Genomic DNA, 19529 nt, shown 5'->3' on the forward strand with positions numbered 1-19529 from the left:
GTGTTAGTCTGTATCTACAAAAACAACAAGGAGTCTGGTGGCACCTTAAAGACTAACAGATTTATTTGGGCATAAGCTTTCGTGAGTAAAAACCTCACTTCTTCGGATGCATCCGAAGAAGTGAGGTTTTTACTCACGAAAGCTTATGCCCAAATAAATCTGTTAGTCTTTAAGGTACCACCAGACTCCTTGTTGTTTTTGTAGATACAGACTAACACAGCTACCCCCTGATACTTGACACCATCTTAGGTCTTTGCTGAATATTGAAATGTTTTGTTTGGCGGTATCGCACTTTAGATCTAAATGTTGTGGCAATATTGATTTAATTTAATTTAATACCATACCAAAAAAAAAGTTGAAAGGTGAAGTTAAGGTTGCAGGCTTATGGCAATGTTATGAGCATGTATTGCCCTTCAAGCTGTTAGAATTAATAACACCCAGCATGTTAGAGACCTAGGAAATTCAGTTTATTATAAACTTGCAAGAAACTTAAATATTTAGAAATGTGGAAATTCATAGTTATGGTGCCCAAATTACCTTACCTCTGCCCCCGTAGTGATCCCACTCTTATCTTCCTTTCTTTGTTCCTTTTATAGCTATGTATGATTATTCACATACATAGAAAACCCTCTAGTCTGGTTATGCTGGTCATGCCCATCAGATCAGAAAAGCAGCTGACTCCTCCAGGTTTCTGATGTTTGAAGCTGTTCCTCGTAAATCAGCCTGGAAGAGTGCCTCAAAATTCTTCTCTGCTTTCCCTTTGCATCTTTGCTTTGAGCTCCTAGGGAAGGCCACAGTCCTTTCCAGCTTTTCTTCTCTGGCTCCATCTCTCTGCTCTTTCAGCAGCTCCAGACCCAGGCCTCAGTGTAGGAGGTGTTCTCTATGATCAGTGCTGTTACCCCTGGAAGCTGGTGATGGTTATCTCTGGTTGGAGAGGCGCTATTCCCAGCCCCCAACTGTGGTCAGCACAAACTAGGAAGAGTCTCTCACCCAGGATAGATTTGATTTAAATCAAATTGATTTAAATCACTAGTCAGGAATACTCGATTTAATCATGGATTTCTACATAAAAGTGCATTCTTGTTGGTTGTTATAACTTTAATACATATTCTTCACAACTCAGAGATAGGTGTAGTTTTCATTTTTAGAAGGTACACACTATACATTTTTAAAGAGATTTATTTTGAAAACTTTTCAGATTAGTTTTACAGCTATATCAGAAAATGAATGATTGGTTATTTCATTTACCAAAGGTAATTGAAGCAGGTATTTATGAAGTCATTGGGAGGTGAACTATCTCCAATTCAACAGGTTAATCATTAATATTTGGAGGATTTTCTTGCCATGCTGTATTAGGAAGAGAACATAATTGGACAGACATTTACATTGTTTTATTTAACTAAAACAACAAAGTTATGTATTCTGGATTTTTTTCTTCAACAGCAAATGTATCCTATTTTAACAGAACAAGCATATGAAATTTTGAATTTAAACATTCAAGTTTTTTAAAATCAGGTTTGTTTTTGTTAAATTGTTTTTAACTAAAATAGTTAAATGAAATATTTAAAAAAAACACAAAAATTAAATAGACTGTGTGAAACTTAAAATATTGGCTTCTGCAGCTAACTCAGTCGTCTTCACCTTCGTTTTCCTGTTTATTCATAATCTGGAAAAGAAAAACAAGCTTTCCTGTTTTTTCAGATCCCAAACAATTTCTCAATTTGTCCAAAGGAAGAAAATATTCTTTCTATACCGGCAGAAGAAGCTACTGCTGTTAAAAGTGAGATTATCACTTCAGCTGTCTCTGAATCCAAGTGCTTAAGTGACTTCCACCAGTTCACTGGTGTGACTTTCTTTAAAACATCATCAGCAAACATATCTTTCTTGAATGGTTCACCCTTAGCTCTGAAGTTTATTATAGTTGGCATTATGGAGGGGTGATTGCTGGATGTCCATGTCATAGCCAACTTCTCTTCTTCAGCAGTACCCTGGTACCGAGTATTGAGAATATTTGCAAGAAAATGAGCTGGAGATAGTACTTGTCCCATTTGTTTTTTTTAATGCTTCTAATTTAACTGTCATTGCATAGTCTCTCTCAGTTCCTTCCATTTTTGCTGTTAACAAGCATGTTATCTCTGGAGACACAAATCCACAGTTTGAGAACTGCAAAACTAAGCATCTCTGATGGTATCTTCTAGACTGAGCACCACTGGGTAGGTAGAAAGATTAACCTAAATAATCTATACAGAAGCCCCTGGAAGCCCATAAGATTGGGTCCCTAATCCATGAACTATTGGAATTCATTTACAAAACTTGTCTCATACTATAACATTAGAATTTATAATCCCTATTCCATGATGAGATATCTTTGAGCTATAATGTATCTTAATTAAAACTATCTTTAGATGGATTTTTGAGAAAAAACCTGATTTAAATAAAAAACGATTTTTTTATTTATTTATTTTTTAAATCATTGATTTTTATCCACCCTGCTCACACCATGACTGAGCACATTGAAGGCAGTGGCTCCCCTGAGATTCTCTGTGCTAAGGGAGATGAGTGACCAGCTCTTCCACAGTCCCTGGAGAGGAATAACAGAGCAAGACAGGGATAAAAGTAGGGCCTCTGGGCATGCAGCAAGCAAAGGAGATCTATCCTGCACCTATGAATTTGCTGGACTATTGAACCCCACTGCACCAGTCAACCAAAACTTGTGTATTCCTCTCCTGACCCCATCTTATCAGTAGGGCCCTACCAAATTCACAGTCCAGTTTGGTCAATTTCACGGTCATATTAATTTAGAAATTGTAAATTTTAAAATTTAAATCTGAAATGTCATGGTGTTGTAATTGTACGGATCCTGACCCGAAAAGGAGTTTTGGAGGGATCACAAGGTTATTGTAGGGTGGGTTGCAGTACGTCTACCCTTATTTCTGCCCTGCTACTGCCCGAGAGCCCAGCTCTGAAGGCAACACCGTCACCAGCAGCAGGTAAGGATGGCATGGAATGGTATGGCCACCCTTACTTCTGCGTTGTTGCCTTCAGAGGTGGGCCCTTGGTCAGCAGCTGATACTCAGCTCTGAAGGCAGCAGCACAGAAGTAAGGGTGGCATTCAGAGCTGGCGACCGGCCAACAGCCGCCACTTTCTGGCCAACCAGCTCTGAAGACAGTGCAGAAGTGAGGATGGCAATACCACATTCCCCCTGCAACTGCCTTTTGGGTCAGGACCCACAATTTGAGAAATGCCGATCTTCCCCCATGAAATCTTTATAGTATAGTGTAAAAAAAGCACACAAAAGACCAGATTTCACTGGTGGACACCAGATTTCACGGTCCATTATGTATTTTTCATGGCCATAAATTTGGTTGGGCCCTACTTATGAGATCTGCAGTGTGGCTACCTGGCAACTTCCACATACTTTTACCAAATATTACAAAGCACATGTGGCATCCTCATCAGATGCTGCCTTTAGTCTCTGGCTCTCATAGTATGTGGTCTCTAAGTCTTCACTGCTTTTCCTCCCCTTTTTCTGGTTTGACTGCTTGTGATTTCCCAACAATCCTGTTTCCAGCCTAGATGAATTTCTGTGAATGACAACATATCATTGAAACATGCAATCTTTTTATAATAGGAAATCATCTCATCTAGATTCTTCCCCACTTTTGCACATATGTTTATAGTGTTTTATGGTTTAAGATTTTAAACAGGAGTTGTGATGGACTTGCCAAGATGGTATAGGGGGAACAGCAGGAGCTTCCAAGTACTTCAATCAATCAGTTACCTCTCTGGTTCTATGGGTGAGATTAACCAAATAGTCCTGTTTATAGCCTAGAGGAATACCTTTTGTAAGAAGACATATTTACAGTAAGTTTTTAAATAGCTTATTTTTAGAGCAGTTTTTTCTAACAGCTTTAGTCAGTCCATAGACCATATCTTAAGTACTTGTACAGTTAACCTGTTCATCAGAGGGTATTGGTGTATAATTGGTTTCATATTGGCACATACGTAAAGCCAGTGCAACCAGTGGACATAATGGTACTGTCATTGAAATTAATAGTAGGTTTGCCAGTGGCTTCAGTGAGAGCAGGATTGGGTCCGGTGTTTGTATTGTGAGGGACGATGAGATTTCTCTTCATCTGACTTTTTTCCTTGTCTGGATACTGCAAACTATTCCTGAACAATTTTCTACCTTTTTGGAATGTACCAGATCTCATAGATGGCAAGTACATTAGAAAACATGTCCTTTGCCCTGAACGTCCTGGTGGAGAGCACTCCCTAAAAATTATTAAATATGAACATGAGGGAAGAGATAAGTTACCAGTCACATTCACAGTGCACTTTGTTAGAATCACAGCTGAATTTTTTTTAATTTTAGACAATTTCTGCTGTTTTATAATGTCTAGTGTTTAGACTTCAGCATGCCTAATGAATTTATGATTGGATTAGACATAGGGATTGAGTTTTTGTAGAAAGTTAGTATTCTCTCAGATACAATAATAACTCTACTTAACAGCATTATAGATAGTGTAATGTGGATGGAAAACTATAGTAAATAGGGTTCATTGTGGTCAATAAGATAGGGTATTTTCATTCAGATTCTGCTAACATTTAAATGTTCATCCAATTTCATTATGATACATGAAATTGTAACCAGAGGACCAGTTAGTCAAACGAGTGTTGTTTTGTGGATGTCTATAAAGAACTGTTCTGTTTTAAGAAAAGTCAGTTCAGGATGTCAGGGAGATTGTCTACTTCAGTGACAAGTATTTCATGCAAGCTGCATTGAAGGAAGACAATAGTTACTCCACAAATCTACTTCTAAAAATATTTTAATCTTGGTATAAGTGAAGGAAAAGGGAAACAATACATTGTTAGCAATTGGGAAAGAGGGGCTATATTTTGCCTATGATATTTTTAAAGCAAGTGTGCATATGGAATTGTCAGTGTTCATTTTCACATAATGGATTTATTGAAATAGTTTCCTCTAGAATGTCTTTCATTATTGGTTTTTCATGACTGATAAAATATAGACTGTATAAATGAAAATCCAAGCCATACAGCAGTTTCAAAGAAGCTTTGGCTAAAAGGGCAATGTCAGCACAAATATTAAGGGACTCAAGTTCTGTATTTCACTCTTTTTGAACCACCTGGGGACACTACTTTTGAGTATCTCACTAATTTCCATGCATTTTTACATTAGTTTGGATTTCTGTGTACTTGACTCACCTATTTTATCTGAGCTTGGTAGTGCCTATGTATTAATTTTTGTAATTGGAACTAAACCATTTATGTGTAGGGGCTGATGCCAAGAGGAACTGAGCACTGCCATCTACTATTACTGAAGCATGTTGTAACTATATATTTTATAAGCTATACATTATTTTGCTTTGAATACTTTTTTCATATATTGCATCCTAAAATGCATTAAAAATTAAATAATATAATTGCAGTGAGAATAATAGAAGAAGGAAGAATAAATTAAAAGTCACAATGAAGGAAGGTATTGAGAAGAGATTTGAAAAGATGGAAAATCAGTGAGACAGATATAGAAATGCTCTCCTAGACAGCAGGAGAATGGAGTGAAGAAGGCTCTCTCAACAACATTATCGAGCGTCAGCTTCTTTGTTCTACCCCACATGCTCTCAAATAATAAGAATAGAACGTTTCATCTGTATTTCATTTAATTTTATTTCACTTGTGTGTTTTCTTAGGTATTAATTACCAATATACAAAACAGAAGCCCTAAACCGGGGTCTGCAGTGCATGAACAGGAACTGGGATTTTTCCTAGAAACAGGACTCCAAAGAGCACATGTCTTGTATTTCAAAAATGGGTAAGATTTGAATTTAGGGGTTTTTTTTGTTCTTGATCATAATGTCAAAAAAGTCAGAAAATGAAGCTGACAAGCATCTAATCTTTACTTTTTATTACTGTAGTAGAAATATTTTGGTTGTAGATATGAGCTGAGGGGTGAAAACATTATCTATTAATTTTTCTATCCAGATAGTATTTATCTTAACTTGCATTTAATTTTCCCCTCAAAATATATGTTTAGAATAAAATGAAATAGGGAATATTAAATAGAATGAGTGAAATATTTTCTTACAGCTCTTTATTAACTGTAAGAACTTAAAATATCAAACTTATAAATATCTGTGAAATGTCTGTCTTTTGTGTTGAAATGTTAATAATGCAGATTACAAGAAAAAGAAATAGAAAATAAATTGAAACATTTGATTTTATAAATTCTTTTTTCAAATCTCTTCAGTCATCACTTATTTTAACATTATGCTGCAGGATAAATATGCATGAAGATCAACAGTATGTATATGTATAATCTCCGTTGTGCCTACTCTGTAGAACCTTTTAGACTGTGCATGGGAGTTCATTCATAATTTTGTGAAGTAAAAATTCTACTGAATATAGGCGTAGAAATAAATCTCAAACATTACAGAAAATGAACAAAGGAGTTCATTTTTTTAAGCTATTGAAAACTTGGCACCCTAGCTGTAAAGTACACTTCTGGTATTTGTTGTTGAATCCGTAGTCATTTTAGACTACATAGACTGGTTTGCTGGTGTGTGTTTTTTTTCTCGGAAAAAATACTGTGTGAAATCCTACCCCCTAACTGGCAAAACTCCCATTGACTTCAGTAAGGCCAGAATATCACTTTGTTTCATTAATACCTTTCAAATCAAAATAAATAACTAAAATGGGTGGAGTCAGGCAGTGTCTGTAAAGATGTGAGATTTTGATGTAATTTGAATAATGAGGGTTGATGAAGATTTTCTAATTTATTATTTTGCCAGCTGTCTCTTGATCCCATCTGTTTTTCTGCTGTATCTGTTTTTAACTTGGACTGACCGGAACTGAATACTGAATTGTTAACTTTTTAAATAGTGACCAATGTTTTACTTTGTGCCCTTTTAATATTTCACTCCAAAATTACTTGAGTGTATATTTTACTTTGCCCTGGCCTTAATATCGAGTTTATAGGAATTCAGTCTAAGACCTTTTCACTAAAAAGGTTTCAATGGACTTGTTAAAACTATACTTATAAGTCATTGTTTTCATGTTAGGGTTATATGAACATCATGGTAGGCAATTAGGAAAATTGGATGAATGTGCTTGTTTATCTTACAACAAGGCTTTGTTACAGATAAGACTATAGATGACAACAGCTCTCAAACTGTGGTGAGGCGGGGAATCTGCAAAATTTGAGTTGCTTTCTTTGTAGCATTTGTTTTGTGTTTTGTCTTTGCATGTAGGCTTGGGCGAGAGTATGCTGATGTTGTAGTGTAATGGGGTCCTTTGCCTTCTGCTTCTTCATGAAGCAAAGGTAATTATGAAATTGTATGAAATCTTTAAATGTCGGTTGTGTCACTAGATTCTAATCTGGCATTGCTTCTGAGTTAGTTTCAATTAACATGTTATCAGAATTACCTGATGAAGCATATTCACTTAAAAACCTGAATAAATACATATGCATAATATTTTTCAGAAATCACTCCAGCTCCAATAAGTAGTAGTAACCATATAGCTCTGAAAAATCTGTTGCATAAACAGAGAAGCTTGTTGCTTGATGCAGTCCTCTGCTATGGAGTGTTTCTTCCTGCATATCTTGGAAACTCAAGGTCAGGTTTTCTATTGTGCTGAGCATTACTGATAATCAGGCTCTCACTTGTTTTTATATTTATTTATTTTCATAAATATAAAAGAGCCTGTTTGTCAGTCACAAACAGTTGGCAAATATAAAAAGACTTTTACAGCTATTGAAGGAGCTGGACCCTGTCCTCTGATACCTGGTGTGCATTGCTGCTTACTTAGGCAAAACACTCTTATTTAAATTAGACTAGTTGATCCATTTAACTGTCCCTTTGCTCAGCAGCTGTACCCAGATTTTCTTTTAAAAAGAAAAGTATACATTCTTGTACAGAAACCAGTGAAGATCTTATAGGCATGCATTTTCTTGTAAGAAAAAAGATGAAGTATTGAAACCTTAGGAGTCTAAATGCTACGTCCTAGGATTTAGAAAATACATGGAAAAACCATTATCTACCAAAAATTTATGAAACCATATTTCATGAATGATTTTACAATCTTTATTAAGACAGAAATTCCAAATTAATGTTTTCTTCCCAAAAGGTGTAGAAGAATTGAGTTAGGATGAGCAAACTATATTGACTAATGCAATCCTAGGGATGCACCAGGCGAGGTAATTCCACTACAGATAGGGAAGTGTGATTACCATTATACAAGGAACTTGTGAGACCTCATCCTGAATGCTGTGTGCAGATGTTTAAGAAAGATGAATTCAAAGTGGAACAGGTACAGAGAAGGGCTACTAGGATGATCAGAGGAATGGAAAATTATGTCTTAGAAGAGGAGACTCGAAGAGCTTGACTTGTTTAGCCTAATCAAAAGCTAATGCTATGTAATGTGTAATACAATAATAAAATCAAATTAACATGATCACTAGCTAGTTGATTTTGGAAAGACGTTTCTCATTGCCTTATGCCACAGTTCAGCCAAATGTTTAAATGTATGCTTATTAGGGTTAAATGATTAAAAAAATTAATCGTGATTTATCATGCAATTAATTAATAGAATGCCATTTATTTAAATATTTTTCAATGTGTTCTACATTTTCAAATATATTGATTTCAATTACAACACAGAATACAAAGTGTATAGTGCTCACTTTATATTTATTTTTGATTGCAAATATTTGCACTGTAAAAAACAAAAGAGATAGTATTTTTCAATTCACCTAATACAAGTACTGTAGTGCAATCTCTTTATCATGAAAGTTTAACTTACAAATGTAGATTTATGTAGAAAAAAACTCTGCATTCAAAAATAAAACAGTGTAAAACGTTAGAGCCTACAAGTCCACTCAGTCCTACTTCTTGTTCAGCCAATCACTAAGACAAACAAGTTAGTTTACATTTCCAGAAAATAATGCTGCATGCTTCTTGTTTACAGTGTCACATGAAAGTGAGAATAGATGTTTGCATGGCACTGTTGTAGCTGGAGTCACAAGATATTTACATGCCAGATGATCTAAAGATTCATATGAAAAGGGTTGGTGCTTAAAAAGTGTCAAATAGTGAATTTTTCTAGTGGTCCCCCTGGACTTGCCACTGAGTGAGACCCTACAAGAAAAGATCAGTTCTCTTTGATTTTTGGTTTCCTTACATTTCAGGATGAACACTATCAATTAACTTTTGTTTTAATTCGAAGTTGACCAAGCATCGGTGATGGGGGAGGGTGTGAATAATTCAAAATCCATGTCCTGCAGTTGTATTCTTAGCTAAAAATTCCAGTGATTTCAGTGGAAACTTTTCCTACTGTCTTTACTCTGGTACTTGCCCTGTGCTTTTAATTCCTTTCCCCATCCATGCTTTATGGAATCATAGAAATGTAGGTCTTAACAGGACTTTGAAAGATCATCTAGTCCCATTGTTCATGCTGGGTGGGGCAGGACCAAGTATACCTAAATCATCTCTGGCAGGTGTTTGTCTGACCTGTTCTTAAAAATCTCAAATGACTTCACAAACTCCCTTGATAACTTATTCCATTGCTTAACTATCCATATAGTTAGAAGTGTTTTTAAATATCTAATCTAAGGATATGTCTACACTGGCAAGTTTCTGCGCCACAAGTTATACCACTTTTATTAAAACACTGGAATTAAACCACTGTTGTGTGTCCACACACTGCTCCTTGTGACACTGGAGTGCATCCACATTAGCAGCTCTTGCAACGGCAAAGACAGCAGTGCATTGTGGTAGCTATCCCACTGTGCAACTGGCCGCAGGGTGCTTTGGGAAGGGGTTTCAATGCCTCATGGGGCAGGCACAGCGTCACATGATGCAGGTTTCCCAGTCCCATTGTTCCATGCGCATCCTACTACATTGCCAACAGCTTTTCAACTGAACTCTGTGTGTGTGTGTGTGTGTGTGTGTGTGTGTGTGTGTGTGTGTGTGTTTGGAGGGGAGGGAAAGAGAGAGTGTGTTTTGGGTGACAGTGTGTGCAAGCATGCTATCTTGTAAGTTCAGACAGCAGCAGGAAGCAACCCAGTCCTGGGGGAAGGGGGAAACCCTGACATCAGCTCCCGCCTCCCTCCCTGGACAGCAATCACACACACACACACACACACACACACACACACACACACCTCTCTCTGTGTTCAACAGCATGAGCATTCTACATTCATGGTTTGCTTTGTGTCGTGGAGCAGATCAGCACAGCACGCAAGGGCTATCAGAAACGGTGCTTTGAAAGGGGAGGGGTGCATGTCTCCAGGGCAGCCGAGTTCAAAACAATGAGCAGAGCGGTCACTTGAGGCATTATGGGACAGCTCCAGAGACCAATTATAGCGCAGAAAGCAATCAAGTGTCTACATTGGCAATAGAGTGCTGGAGCCTCTGTGCAAATAGCCTTATGACTCTCATCGAGGTGGTTTTTTTGCAGCCCCAGAGTGGAGCCCTCTCCTGCACCCTGAACCAGTAGCGTAGCTAGGGCTGGAGCAGGGGGAGCAGTCGCTTCCCCTGAGCACATTTTCCAAAAGTGGCGCCTTTCCGCACAGCCAGCACTGGGCTCCGAACTAGGAGTCCGGAGCTGGGTTTTGCGTACGGCCGCCGGCTGGCTCTCAGCTCCGCACCGCCCTCTCGCATCCCCAGCCCTGCTCGCTCGCTTGCTCCGGGGCTGCAGGCGGCGTCGGCTGGTTGCCTGGCTCCCCAGAGATGAGGAGGAGGAGGCTCCCGCCCACCCGCAGCTGCCCGGCTCGCTAAGCCAAGCCCTGCTTGGCGCATGCCGCCCAGGCAGGGGGTGGGCTCTGCTGGGAGGGAAAGGGGTGGCAGTGCAGCCCCCCAGCACGGCGGGGGGGTGGGGGCTGAGGAGCAGCAGCCCCGTTGGCCCCCGGCAACCCCATGCAGAGCGAGGCGGCCACGCGACAGGGAAGGCAAACACCTCTTGAGCCGTTCTGGATGAGCTCTCGCTCCTGGGCTGGTGATGCAGTATTGAACCAGCGCCGCAGCACGATGCTCAGGGGACACTGTGCCGCCATCTCTCAGTGGAAGCTTAAAACCAATGTCCTGACAATGTATGATCACTAAAGAGTCCACTTCCTCACTGCTTAACACTCCTGTTCTGTCCAGCATAGGCGACTGCATCCTGCTGACCCATCTTGCCCCTGCAGTTGTGACAGGAGGAGACATTTTTTCACTTTGTCTCCTCTGTCACACCATTGTGGTACAAATTGGCTGCCAAGTTCCACCCCAGAAGCAGCTGCATTTCAGGCTGGGATGAATGGTCTGTCTGTACGTATGTATTCTGTAAAGTACAACACATGAAGTGCATCAATGGCAAGTACTGGTATCCTGCTGGCATGATAGCCAGGGCACCGTGATACTGTGTTGCATTGTTTGCATCTTTAGTTGTTATGCCACCTCACTGCAGGGCACTGTTGTGTGTCCTGGGGCACAGTCATTATGTGACACCATCACAATGCACTACAATAACATGCAGGTCTTTAATGGCCCATGCTCATGGGACACAGGACATTTACAACAGTAGAATCATACCACTGGAAGGGACCTCAGGAGGTCGTCTAGTCCAGTCCCCTGCACTCGTGGCAGGACTAAGTATTATCTAGACCATCCCTGACAGGTGTTTGTCTAACCTTTATTAAAAATCTCCAGTGATGGTGATTCCACAACCTCCCTGGGCAATTTATTCCAGTGCTTAACCACCCTGACAGTTTTTCCTAATATCCAACCTAAACCTCACTTGCAACAATTTAAGTCCATTGCTTCTTGTCCTATCCTCAGAGGTTAAGAAGAACAATTTTTCTATCTCCTCCTTGTAACAACCTTTTATGTACTTGAAAAATGTTTCCATGTCCCCTCTCAGTCTTCTCTTTTCCAGACTAAACAAACCCAGTTTTTTCAATCTTCATGTTTGAAAAATAGGTCATGTTTTCTAGATCTTGAATAATTTTTGTTGCTCTTCTCTGGACTTTCTCCAGTTTGTCCACATCTTTCCTGAAAAGTGATGCCCAAAACTGGACTCAATACTCCATCTGAGGCCTAATCAGCCTATTACTGTGCTGAGACCTCCAGGTGAAGTGGCAATCCAACTGTATGGAAGCAGGAGACATGCGTTCAATTCTCAGCTCTGCCAGTGACTCCCTGGTGACTTTGAACAAGTCACTTAGTCTGACTGTGCCTCTGTTCTCCATCTGTAGGTATGTCTGCATTGGAGCTGGAGGAGTCATGCCGAGCTGGAGGAGTCATACTGGTCATACTGGTGCTAGCTTGGATCAAACTAGAGTGCTAAAAATAGAAGTGGGACGGCATGAGCACCAGGAGGAGCTAGTCACCTGAGTGCTTAATAAGGGTCTCAGGTGGGATCACACCTAGTACGGAAAACTAGGATTCCTGCTTATAACCCTATTATTTTTTAGGTGCTTACAAATTGCATACTTAATAATTTGTTCCAGTTATCTTTCTAGATATCAAAGTTAGAACGAGTGACCTGTAATTCCCCAGATCATCTTTATTCCCCTTTTTAAAGATAGGTACTATGCTTGCCCTTCTGCAGTTCGTTGGGAACTCACCTGTCTTACATGAGTTCTCGAAGATAATCACTAATAGTTCTGAGATTGCTTCAGCTAGTTCCTTAAATACCCTGGGTGAATTTCATCAGGCCTTGCCAACTTGAATACATCTAACTTACTTAAATATTCTTTATCTTATTCTTCCCCTATTTTTGGCTTGTGTTCCTTCCCCCTTGGTGTTAATATTAATTGTGTTAAGCATCTGGTCACAAGTAACTTTTTTAGTGAAAACTGAAGCAAAATAAGTATTAAATGCCTCAGACTTCTTGGTGTTGTCTGTTGTTAGCTCTCCTTCCTTGCTAAGTAGTGGACCCAGTCTTTCTCCTGCCCCTAATGTAATGTATATTTTAGCAACCTCTGGTGTTAAAAACTGTGAAAGAGTTAGTGTAAACCAGGCACTGGTGTTTTTGTCACCAAGTCAGCTAGACCAATGGTTTTCAAACTGCGGGTTGTGAACTGGGTCGTGGAACGTAAGACACTGGATCGCAGTGGCTCTGGTCAGCACTGCCAACTGGGCCATTAAAAGAGCCGTTGGCAGTGCTGCCCGGCTAAGGCAGGCTAGTTCCTACCTGTTCTGACACCACACTGCGTCCCAGAAGCGGCCAGCAGCAGGTCTAGCTACTTGGCAAGGGGGCCACAGGGCTCCACACACCGCCCAAGCATCGGCTCCGCACTCCCATTGGGTGGGAATTGGCCAATGGGAGTTGCTGGGCGGTGCCTCCGGGCGAGAGCAATGTGGAGCTGTTTGCACACCTCCGCCTAGGAGCCAGACCTGCTGCTGGTCGCTTCTGGGGCACAGCATGGTCCATGGTGCTAAGACAAGCAGAAAACCTGCCTTAGCATCCCTGCTGCGCCGCTGACCAGGAGCCACCTGAGGTAAGCCCGGGCCCCAAGCCCCTGCCCCAGCCTTGAGCCCCCCCACCAAGAGCCCTGTCCTACATCCCCGAGCCCTGACCCCCTCCTGCACCTCAACCCGCAGCCCAGAGCCCCCTCCCACACCCTGAACCCTCATTCCCAGCCCCACCCCGCACCCCAACCTTCTGCCCCAGCCCTGTGCCCCTCCCACACCCCAAATCCCTCATCCCCAGCTCCATTGTGTCACGGGCATCAACAATTTTCTTCAACTAAGTCGCCAGAAAAAAAGTTTGAAAACCACTGAGCTAGACCATCTTGGAACAAGATTAGACAATATGTTGATAAAATCACATGCGCTTGTGTTCTGTAGTAAAACTGATAGAGTTGTATTAGTGCTATATCTGTAGAGGGAGAATTTCTGAAAATGCTTGTTATATATGCAGCCCCAGACTGCTTTTGAGTTTGTGCCCTTGTCATGGATCCACAGGATCAGCACTATGCCCCAGCTTTTAAATAGTCCCTTGGAGATGCTCCTTTAATGTGCCAGACCCGTGAAGAATCCCACTCTTCTTTAAGGGGAGGCCTCAACGCCTTGGACATTGAGCCTCTGGGCTTGATCATTCCTGCTTCTCGCTGTGAGCACTGCCTAGCAAGTGAAGCTGGCACAGATTCCTGTTCAGAGACTTTCACTCTTGTCAGGACCAATGCACCTCAGCAAGAAAAGACACCAGGCCATCTTTTCAAAACAGAGTAGGGTTTATTAGTTAGCTTCCTGTTCAGAGACTTTCACCCTCATCAGTGACCAAAGCACCTCAGCAAGTATTTGCAATGACACCAGGCAGTCTTTTCAAAACAGAGAATGGTTTATTAGTCAGCTGGAACACAGTATCAGGACGTTCTTAGGCAGGCATATAGAAAAGCAAAGGTTAAGGCATCGTCCATATGGCTAAAGCCAGGGCTCCACCCAGTCAAGTGCTGTGAAATCCATTTTGGCTCACTAGCCCTTTGTCTGGCTGTCAGTGCTAGGTGAGAACTTCTGTCTCCCTCTAATGGTCAGCTCTTATTGTGGCCTTCTGTCACCTCTTTGCATATTGGTTTCCTCCTGCAGTACCCCTGCTGAGTTTACATGTTCTACCTGCTGAAGTTTCCAATTGTTAGGGGTCAGTAGTTCAGTCCTTGGGGTTCCCATTGTCTTTCCGATTCTCCATTGATATGGGTTGGTTTCAGTCAGTCCTTAAGACCCATTCATATCACCCCAGACAGTTATGTGATCCAAATACCTCATGTCTCCTGCTCTTCCTGAGGAGCATTTAACCCTTCTGCACTCACTATGTAGCAATCCTTAGTCAAGAAAGTCACTGTCATTCATATCGTTAATACAAATATAACAGAAAACTCCCACTTCGTCACAACCCTCTTTAAGTTTACTTACCTTGCCATTCCATCTATTGGACAGAACATGCTGTTAGACTGTCACAGGTTTTTCTCAACCTGTGGCTTGTGATCCAAAATTGGGTTGCCAGAATGTGTCAAAAGATCACATGGGACGGCGGGGAGGAAGTTGGGTCATGCCCGGGATGCTGGGGTGATTGCAGCGTGTGCTGTGCACACACCCCACAATGGTGGCTCAGCTTACTGGTCTGGACATTGCAACTTGTGCACCGGGTCACTGTACTACTCAGGTTTGGCCCAACTTCCCCTCCGTCGCAATGAGAATTGGGGCAACCAGGCCAAATTTGAGCGAGTGGCACTGCAACCCCATTTGCCAGGTCACAATGCCACACACAAATTTGGCCCAGCTGGCTGCCAGGCTGAGCCTGAGCAATGTTGTGACTCCCGAGGTTGCTACAGGAGCCAAGCCCAGCCATCCCTGCAGATCAAGAGCCACCACTATTGTACAGACAGAGTACTTATTCGGTATTTAAGTTAATGTGTATATATCTGGGGTAAGTAATATTTAGTAAGTCAGATGTTTTTTGCACGAAAGCTATTTACTGGGTTGCAACAGGTCATCAAAGTTTACAAATGTGTCATGAGCCCAGAAAGGACTATATGTCTCACCTGTGCATCTGCACAGGTCCCAAACCAAATATGTCAGTAGATATGATGAGATGAGAGAGGGAAAATTTAATATTCTTATAGAATTCAGTGTTAAATGCTTATAGGTTGGCTCACTGTTGAAAGCCTCAAATTTCTGATGCGTGAAACATTGATGTATTTAAACTAACAGTAATTTCCAGTTTGTAGTTTCAAGTTTCGTAACAATTTTGTCATGGAGATAACTGTCATGGTACCCTTACTTTATGCTGAAGCTAACCGAGAAAAAAATTCTTGGTTGAAACAAAAAGTAGTTTTTTTGTGATGAGTAACAAAAAGTAGTTACAAAATCTGCTATAATATAATCTCTGTAAAATCAGCTTTTTCTACCTTTTTATTTAAGATTCTGTTCTTATCAGGCAAGTCTTCAGTGAAAAACACAATGTATCTGAATTTGAGGGGAGGTAATTGTTCATTCAGACATTCAGATAAGATGATCTGTCAGGAACAGTTTGTTTTGGTTGTCTGAGGCTCCCTATGCCATGTTACATGTGCTGAATTCTGTCTTAAGTTCAGACTTTCAAATGGAATACTAATGTGAAGTTTATATATTTAAAAGGTCATTCACTATAAAACTGTCACTAAACTGTATTTAAAACTGAAGGAAGCTTTCCTGTTGAAATTAATTTTAGTAATAATTTTTTGTGATCTTTATAGTTGCATATCGTACAAAACCCTCCAAAAAGGTTGAAGATCAATGTGTAGTGGCAGCTTTTTAAAAAAAAAAAAAACTAACACAATGTTAGGAACCATTAGGAAAGAGATGGATAATAAGACAGAAAATATCATAATGCCATTATATAAGTCCATGGAATGCCCACACCTTGAATATTGTGTGCAGTTTTGATCACCCTATCTCAAAAAAGAAAATTAGAATTAGAAAAGGTAGAGAGAAGGGCAACAAAAATGATTAAGGGTGTGGAACAGCTTCCATATGAGGGGGGAGAGAGAGAAAAAAAGACTGGGATTGTTCAGCTTACAAAAGAGATAGTCAAGGGGTGGTGATAGAGGTCTATAAAATCATGAATGGGGTGGAGAAGGTGAATAGGGAAATGGTATTTATTCCTTCACAATAACACAAGAACGATGGGGTGACCCATTGAAATGAATAAGCAGCAAGTTTAAAACAAACATAAGGAAGTACTTCTTCACACAATGCAGAGTTAACTTGTGGAACTCATTGCTAGGGGATGTTGTGAAGGCCAAAACTATAACTGTGTTCCAAAAAGAATTAGATAAGCACATGGAGCATAAGTCCATCAATGGCTATTAGACAAAATGGTCAGAGATGCCACCTCATCCTCTGGGTGCCTTTAAATCTCTGACTACTAGAAGCTGGGACTGGACAACAGGGATGGATTGCTCATCATTGCCCTGTTCTGTTTATTCCTCTGAAGCATTGGCATTGGCTACTGTTGGAAAACTGGATACTGGGCTAGATGGACCATTGGTCTGACCCAGTATGGCCGTTCTTATGGTCAAAATTAATTAGATATTGAACACTCATGTGTTCTGTCTTAACTCATCCTGTTATGTAGACTTCAAGTGTATTTTTAGCTCCTGTACTGTAGTCCTTTAACAGTAGCTAATGTAGGCCTTATTCTTATTTTTATCTGCACAGAGTGGGAAGTTTCAGGTCTTACATGTGCTGCAATACAACACAGCAAAGCAAGCTAAAAGCAGCATGGCAGCATTAAGTCAGAGAAAGAACACTATTTAGCAAAACGTTTATTGGTTTTAATTTCCTTTCACCCTTCCAGAAATTAGGGCTCTCTCAGCTTTTGGGATTCCAACTGGTTTGAACCCCCATTACCCTCTTGGTGTTTTTTGGGGTATTGTGTGGAACTATGTTAAGTATCTGAGATGCTGCAACTGAGGTTGTAGTGGTCTTAGCATTCAATTAACTGAAAAGTCTCTTTAGCTATTAAATTAGAGGTAGTTCCACTAACATTGGTTTAGCTCCAATTTAATTGGCACATTTAGATGGTATTAAGTTCATGTTGTCAACAGAAGAAATGTTTTGTTTTATAAATAAAATATTTTGGCTACCTCTATTGCAAAATATCCCAATGCTCTGTTTTATATGCTGCTAGCAGAGTTAGTTATTTACATTTAAATCTATAGTTCTAGTTGAAGAAAGCATCTGAAATTGGTAAAATTGGTGGCATTAGCCAGTGTGTAACTGAAAACATTTCAATTCATTCACATCAGAGGTTTTTTAGGGGAAAGTAATTAGCTTGTGGGCTGACTAAATGATGGTCCAGATTGCCTCACGATAAGATTAGAAACTGTTGAATTAATAAACCTCCCCAGTCAGAGTTTGTCATGGAAACAGTGCAGCGTGTGTGTGTGATGTCAGTCATGAGCTGGTAACAAAGGACTGAATTTTGGAGAAACTAAGAGATTAATTAGGAGCCCAGGGCTGCAAAAAAGGCAGTGTTAAAGGGCTTGCTCATCTTACTTTATATAGTAATACCATTCTCCTGCAATTTATGTTAACAAGCCATATCAAAATACATTCAATTTTCTACTCTTTGGAATAGGAATTTAAAATGTTTTAATTTTAAAGTGTTTGTAAATGTACAAACTGGAGGGGATGCCAGAGCAGTCAAGGCTTAGACCTAGGAATACATGGGTGTTCTGGAGCCAGGGGTTTAAATCCTGGATAGATTAACTCACTCCATCTTTCTTCTAAATTAGATAAAGTAAATCCCATGCAGGTGGCAATCTGTAGGTCTTCTCTTTTCTTCACTGAATTTAATATGGCATTTTTTTCAAAAGAGTAGGTATTTGCCCAGTGGCAAAGTTCTGTCTTCCACCACTGCTGTACAATCTCTTGGCTGGTTCCATCTATCCCATGGGACTGCATGTCAGGGGTGTGCTGTATTTTCTTAAAATCTGAAGTGAAATAAACTGCAAGAAGGAAAGATACAAAGTACTTCCTGAAAAAATCTTGGAAAAAGAATAGGCAGCAGAAACTCTAAGGTCACCCACTGAAAATGAAAGGGAGGCTCTCATTCTTTCCTTTGTGGACTTTATTTTTTTGATAGGTGTTAGCTGTGTAGTTGTGAACATCGTTTTCAGAGTTCTTCAGCAGCCATGTATGAGTAATGTGAATTGTATTTTTATCAGGGTGGATTTGATTTAATCATGATTTAAATCACTAGTCAGGAAGACTTGATTTAATCGTGGATTTCTACATAAAAGTGCATTCTTGTTGGTTGTTATAACCTTAATACATATTCTTCACAACTCAGAGATAAATGTAGGTTTCATTTTTAGAAGGTACACACTCTACATTTTTTAAGTGATTTATTTTGAAAACTTTTCAGATTAGCTTTTCAGCTATATCAGAAAATGAATGATTGTTTGGTTATTTAATTTACCAAAGGTAATTGAAGCAGATATTTATGAAGTCATTGGGAGTTGAACTATCTCCAATTCAACAGGTTAATCATTAATATTTGGAGGATTTTCTTGCCATTTTGTATTAGGAGGAGGACATCACCAGACAGACATTTAAATTGTTTTATTTAAAACGGCAACGTTATATATTCTGGATTTTTTTCTTCAACAGCAAACACATCATATTTTAACAAAGCAAGCATATGAATTTTTGAATTTAGTTAAACATTCAAGTTTTTTAAAATCAGATTTGTTTTTGTTAAAATTGTTTTTAACTAAAATAGTTAAATGAAATATTTTTAAAAAATAAAAACAAAAATTAAATCGACTATGTCAACCAGGTCAACATGAAAAACTTAAAATATTGGCTTCTGCAGCTAACCCAGTCGTCTTCACCTTCATTTTCCTGTTTGTTTATAATCTGGAAGAGAAAAACAAGCTTTCCTGGTTTTTCGAGTCCCAAACGATTTCTCAATTTTGAATGAATTAGTCCAAAGGAAGAAAATATTCTTTCTACACTGGCAGAAGAAGCGACTGCTGTTAAGTGAG

The 19529-nt window shown here is 39.8% G+C and overlaps 1 protein-coding gene across 5 annotated transcripts in view; it reads left to right on the forward strand.

The window, feature by feature from the left end:
• The window catches only part of TTC7B (tetratricopeptide repeat domain 7B), a 315699-nt gene that overhangs the window by 70514 nt on the left and 225656 nt on the right, over positions 1–19529 (forward strand). For all 5 annotated transcript variants that reach the window (XM_034768134.1, XM_034768135.1, XM_034768136.1 and 2 more), the window contains one exon: positions 5713–5834. In XM_034768134.1, the coding sequence (XP_034624025.1) occupies positions 5713–5834 (122 nt within the window). The remainder of the gene's footprint in view (positions 1–5712; positions 5835–19529) is intronic.

The sequence above is a fragment of the Trachemys scripta genome, chromosome 4 (assembly GCF_013100865.1).
Source record: "Trachemys scripta elegans isolate TJP31775 chromosome 4, CAS_Tse_1.0, whole genome shotgun sequence".
In the NCBI taxonomy this organism is placed as follows: Eukaryota; Metazoa; Chordata; order Testudines; family Emydidae; genus Trachemys; species Trachemys scripta.